Source organism: Brachyistius frenatus, unplaced genomic scaffold (genome assembly GCF_029030835.1).
Source record: "Brachyistius frenatus isolate BFR_SWC_R1_liver_20210118 unplaced genomic scaffold, ASM2903083v1 Contig_10, whole genome shotgun sequence".
Taxonomy (NCBI): domain Eukaryota; kingdom Metazoa; phylum Chordata; class Actinopteri; family Embiotocidae; genus Brachyistius; species Brachyistius frenatus.
Genome location: NW_027210609.1, coordinates 6,322,413 through 6,328,412, shown reverse-complemented (window position 1 = coordinate 6,328,412; position 6,000 = coordinate 6,322,413). Strand labels below are relative to the sequence as shown.

Here is a 6,000-nt window from a genome sequence, read left to right as displayed (position 1 = left end):
AAAACACAAAACCATTCATGTTTTGAGAACCGTTTCAAAAACTTTGAACGTCAAGCTAGTAACCATATAAAAAGTGTTTGTACAGGCCTTGGTTTGCTGTGACCTGAACATAAGCCAGATAATCCTGTGTTCACGCTGTCGTCATTCCTGTGTAAAAAAAAAAAATTAAAAAAATTGCACTCCTTGAATAAAGCTACTCTAACTATGCAAGCACTTTTGATGGAAAAACTCAGGGTGGTTGGGCAAAAAAAAAGTTGAACAAGATTAATGCGACAAAGAGCCTCGCAGTGCGATGCACAAAACTGTCAGACAGCCAGACCTCAGATCCACATTGTGGTTTTCAAACACGTAAAAAGGCATTTCCATTCAACTTTTGTTAAGGTTTTTTATGGCAGAGCAACAAAACCCAGAGGAGCTTTGGTATGAAAAGATCTTTCATTATTAATAGAATATTAGCCCACATAAAGGTGAACGACTGAAGAATTGTGTTTCAACACTGCAAGGGCTGTAAAGTGCACAGAGGTTAATTCTCTGATCCAAGGGTAGATTTGTATCATTGTTTGCAGATAGAAAGGGTTTTTCCAGGGGAATGGATTCATGTCTTCTCTCTCCGTTCCTCGGAGCACCCTGGTAGATTGCCTGGTCTGATTAATCTTAATGAATTATGCAAATAACCTTTATCTCAAATGATTTAGCAATGTTTCTGTATTGTTTTATTAATGCACTTTTGAATTACTCTGTATAATCACGTAGCCTTTCCTCAGCCGCTCGCTGTTTGTAATTCATCGCCAGCTCTTTATTAAATCCATGGTGGTCTCCGGTGAATTGCATGCAGGAATGAGAAATTAGTCATTACTGTAATTTAATGATTTCTAACCAAACAAGAGGCAACCTGGATCGCTAACCATAGCAACTCCTCTGCACTCCTCCCCTTCAGCGGCGGTCTCTTGGGTCTGATCTTTGGGAGCAAGCCTTCTACATTTTTGCTTAATTAATTGTGTTTAGTATAAGAAGCATTCTGTGGTGAATGTACCGTTTCAATTACTGATGGAAATTGACTTACAAAGTGTGAAATTCCCCATAAAGCGATGGTTTGTTCGGAGTCTAGACACACTATTAATTGACTGAAGCTTCCAGTGGTTTCAACGTATGGATCCATGCCAGTTTAGCACCAACTGTCTTTTTATTAAAGGAAGAAATCTTTTAAATGAGATGGTATGATGTCATGTGTCTTGGAGTCATAAACATGACAGCTAGAGAAACAATTTACATTTCAAAAATGTATTTAATTACCATATGAGAGGGGGGGTCCCTGCATTATATAATGTGATTTCCTGTCTCTAAGGAGTATGTTACGTGCAGGTGAAATATAACTACATCCCCAGTTGTCTCCTGCCTCCTTACAGAAACCTGTCTCTGATGTTTGGCTTCCACAGAGAGGAGAATGGAGTTTCACGTTGATAGAAACCACATTATACATGTCAGTATGGATGGACATTTATATTTGCCCTTGAACCTCACTGATCCACTTTTCCATTCATCCACTATCTCCCACCCGACCTGCCTGACTCCTTCAGAAGGCGAACTTTCTATAAGATATAATGAGACACGGTAACAATCATTTTGGGGATTTTTAACAGAAAATGCCTCAGGGAATCCCAAAAGAAAGAAACAAGTGGTATAGTTTGGTTGGTGATGGGTATAGCATTAATTTAACAGTAAATACAGGCTCGGATGACACCAACATAGTTTGGGAAATTAATCAGACAGGATGAGGGTTGTTTCGGGGTGCAAGCTAATTAGCCATCTCTCCCTGGAACAGATTTCAGATGGCTTTTTGTGAAGTCTGTTCATTTTAAAAACACTAGTGAGATTTTCCCATTTGTATTTTTGAACATGGCCTAATTTTACATTTGCAGATTTTCACATTTCAGTTCCAACATGAGCACAACCTTGATTAGCTGTGAGCTCTCCTCCTCTTCTTCCTCCTCCTCCTCTTACTCCTCTTCTTCCTCCTCCTTCTGTCAGATTATTTGCTTGACCAGCTAATTATAAGTCCCAACAGCTTCTGCCTATACAGCACTATGTCCTGATATACAAATGCATTATGCATTAACACAGACTGTGGAAAAAAGAAAAATTCTTAACAGCGATATCCATTGAGTTAGATTTATTGAGATAATACTGACATTGTAATGAATAGTAGTCACCAGGCTTTGAAAACAACAGATACCATTAAAATATTTTGGCAGAACTCAGCTATGTTGACCCTTGGTGACTGGTAGTCAAACATCATTACATTTTTTTTCTGGGTTTTATTATTGTGGCATCGTCTTTTGTCTTTGAAAAGAAGACTCGACGACCTAACAAACTTAAAAAAGCCAGACACTTTGAATGAACAAAAATAACCAGAAGAGATATCTGCTCCATAAGGCTAAAAGGAATGGAAATGCTTATGATCTCATGAGATCTTCAACACAGATATGCATCAAGAGTCCTGGGGCTCTTTGTAGCAAGAAAATAACACGAAAGTTTCACATCACATGGTTTTGTTTTAAGGGTGATTTTTTTTTTTCTGGGGTAATCCACAGTCTCTTATTCAATAAATAATATCTTCAATGTTGAGTCTTCTAGTCCGTAGGAATAAAACTATGATACAAAGAGAGATTTGGTGGGCAGTAGAGCTCAGAGACGGCTACTGTTGATACTGGATCGAAAGTCAGGGATCTGTTTGGATATGTCGTCTTACGTGACGCTCCCTGATCCTTCTCCTCCATTTGCTCACTGGAATGTCCGTGATTATTGTCCTCCTTCTTGGTCCCTGGTTTCAGGGTTTCCTCAAAACACATGATGTCCAAATGTCCTACGGTGTTGGTCAAAGAAACAATGTCTAGTTCCAAATAAGGTTATCCTAGAAACAGACGACTATCGGGTGACCTAGAAACAAAGAGAAAGGGAAAAAGAGTTAGGAAACAGAAAAAAACACTGAAATCAAGACAAAAACCCTTTGGTAAAGGTAAAAAAAAAATTAAATCCAAGCTTCTGGCTGTAACTAATGATTGACCAATAAAATGTTGGCTTAGAAAATGTCATAAAACAGAGAAAAATGCCCACAAAAGCTCAAGTTAAGATTGTTAAACAGGTTATTTTCATCAGTAGAATGCAATGTATTTAGTTTAATATGATAGAAGACCAATAAAGTTTGCAAATACTCAAGTTCAATACAAAGAAAACAATAGATTTTGGGTGTTTTTGTATACAAATTTGCTTAAATGACAATTCATTGTTAAAATTTGTCCTGACTTTTTTTTAGCCAGGCTAAAGAATGAATGGCTCCAGAAATGGCAGTGTTGATCTTTTCATCCACCAGACTAAAATAGTTCTATAATTGTGATTGCCTTGACATTCATTACACACACCATCCTGAGAATGAATCCAAATGACTGGATCGTGTCCCCCACAGGATGAATTGTAATAACCCCCGAACCCTTTTTTTTTTTTTTATTTTATCAGGTCACATTTCGTCCAAACCATACGACCATAGTTTGTGCCGACCCTCGAATACGACCCACAGGAGTGTTTCCTAAATTACTTACCCTGGTTATGTTTAGGTATAAAAACCACTATGTTTGCAATATGCTTGGGTTGATGACTAGACCATGTTTTACGCTATACTTACTAGCCCTTTACAGTTTTACAGCAACGGTAAACGTGGTTTTACAAAAGTGTCCCAGCTCATAGTTGTAAACAGGAAAAGAACGGTGGTCTCCCGCTCCCAAATCCACTGCTTTATCCAACCTGCCTCCTTCTTAGAACAAAATCACAGACGTGATCTGAACTGCGTTGCTTCTCCAGGACAACAGATTGTGATTATTTATATGGCCGCGAGAGGTCTTAACTTCAAAACATTTTGTCAGATGCTGATAAGTCAACGTTAGCATGCCAAACACGTAACTAAAGTGGACATAATCATAATCATCTAATATTAAAATATGATGATAACAATACCCACTAAACATCAGCAATTTAGCATTTTCTGTAACGAGGATAGCTGCATTATCATTGAGCTCAAATCACTTGTGTATATGAATATAATCTTAAAGACTCATTAGGATGGCACTAGACTCTTCGTCATGAGTTTGTCTAACAGCTTTGAGTGCATATAATCGTATCTCTCCTTCAAACTGAAGCGATCCTAATAAAACAAGCTTTTGTTTTGGTGCTGCACCACTAGCAATAGTCTATCTGTCAAAAGTGTGACAGGTTCAAGGTGAGCATATTCCCCGCTGGCATGTTTATAATTCAAACATCTGTGGTGTTACCCAGCGAAATTGGGAAGACATTCAGCAGTTAGAAGTCAGATGTAATGCAATGTACATCATGGTCGATGATTTCCATGCAAACACGGGGAATATTATTATTCATGATGGCATACCGCTGGCATAAGTAGGCTCAGACGTTTTCATGAATATTAATCTAAAGGATTGAAAGATACAGTTTGGACTTCTCTCACTTTAAGCAAAACTCTAAATATACTCTGGTGAATGTTGCTCCTTTATGGTCTGCCCTTTAAAAAGTAGAACACAGGTAACTTTTTGACTTGGCCTGTGATGTAGGAAGCACTTTAACACACATACACACACACACACACACACACACACACACACACACACACACACACACACACACACACACACACACACACACACACACACACACACACACACACACACACACACACACACACACACACACACACACACACGCACGCTTGTCTCTCTATATTTGCGAGGACACTCATTGACATAATGCATTCCCGAGCCCCTTACCTTAACCATCACGACTATGTGCCTAACCTCAACCCTAACCTTAACCTACTACCTTAACCTAATTCTATTTTAACCGTAACCCTAAAACCAAGTCTTAACCCTGAAACTCCACTTTAAAGTTGTGAGGACCAGCCTAAGCATCCTCACAAAGTGTTTGCCCTCATAAATATGTTTTTTTTAACCAAAATTTAACACGTATGCACCGATGTTCCCTTGTGAATATTTGCACATTAGTGCCATTCAGTGGGAGATCACTAGCTGAATTAACAGGGCCTTAACACAAACAATTTTGTGAACAACAATTTTCTGAACAATGCAATTCTAAAACTAAGTGTGTGATTTTTCTGTTGCTCTGAGCTGCAGCTGATGACACAGTGCGTGCTGTTTGGGGAGCCACAATTTAATTTTCACTTCTATGTGACCATCCTCGGGAATCATGGTGAGAGAGAATCTGAAAATGAGTCGGTCTCGCTACAGTTGCAGCAGCATGCTGTACACCTAGCATATTCATGCATTAGGTTAAGCCGTGTTATTTCGTCTCAACATTATAAAAAGAAAACATATTTCTACTGCTGCAGCGGTGCAACAAGCACTCGCTGTATCTACAAGCAGTGCGATACTGATTTATGTTATGATTGCTACGTATACCTGCACAAGATTTCTACTTCAAACATGATCGGAGCTTATTATAAACATATAAGAGCTGTCTTTGCGCAAAAGGAAAGTCAAAACATAATAACACAAACAATTAACAGGAAGAGCAGATATTTCACCTCGAAAGAGACAAATGAAAGGAGAAAACACACAAAAACAAAGCAAAAAAAAAGTCATCGGCAACAAAAACGTAAAGCATGGAGAAACCTTATCAAAGCAATTAGCATGCTGTGGTGCTGTGGGTGTCACTGTGAGGGTTATCGGAGAGTAAACACACTGTGGAATCAGATGAACGCGGGGCAGCTCCACAGGGTTTGATGCTTAAGCTCTTTCAGATGAAAGACCACACTTGACTGGTCAGCTGTAGGTTCAAAGTCCCATTGACAAACAAACTAAGACCCTACCTTTGAAGGAAAGCTTCTGAAGCACACGTGTGGGTGCATGTGCACATTTTTGTGTATCCCGAGGTCATCATTATTTACATAAAGTAACAAAATACTAATTATCTCTGAATATT

At 38.8% G+C, this 6,000-nt stretch overlaps 1 protein-coding gene across 2 annotated transcripts in view; it reads right to left on the bottom strand.

Annotated features, from left to right (window-relative positions):
- Positions 1 to 1,994: 1,994 nt before the first annotated feature.
- The window catches only part of tafa3a (TAFA chemokine like family member 3a), an 89,521-nt gene continuing 85,515 nt past the window's right edge, over positions 1,995 to 6,000 (bottom strand). For both annotated transcript variants that reach the window (XM_069691099.1, XM_069691098.1), the window contains one exon: positions 1,995 to 2,937. In XM_069691099.1, coding sequence (XP_069547200.1) covers positions 2,926 to 2,937 — 12 coding nt within the window. In that variant the 3' untranslated portion in view covers positions 1,995 to 2,925. The remainder of the gene's footprint in view (positions 2,938 to 6,000) is intronic.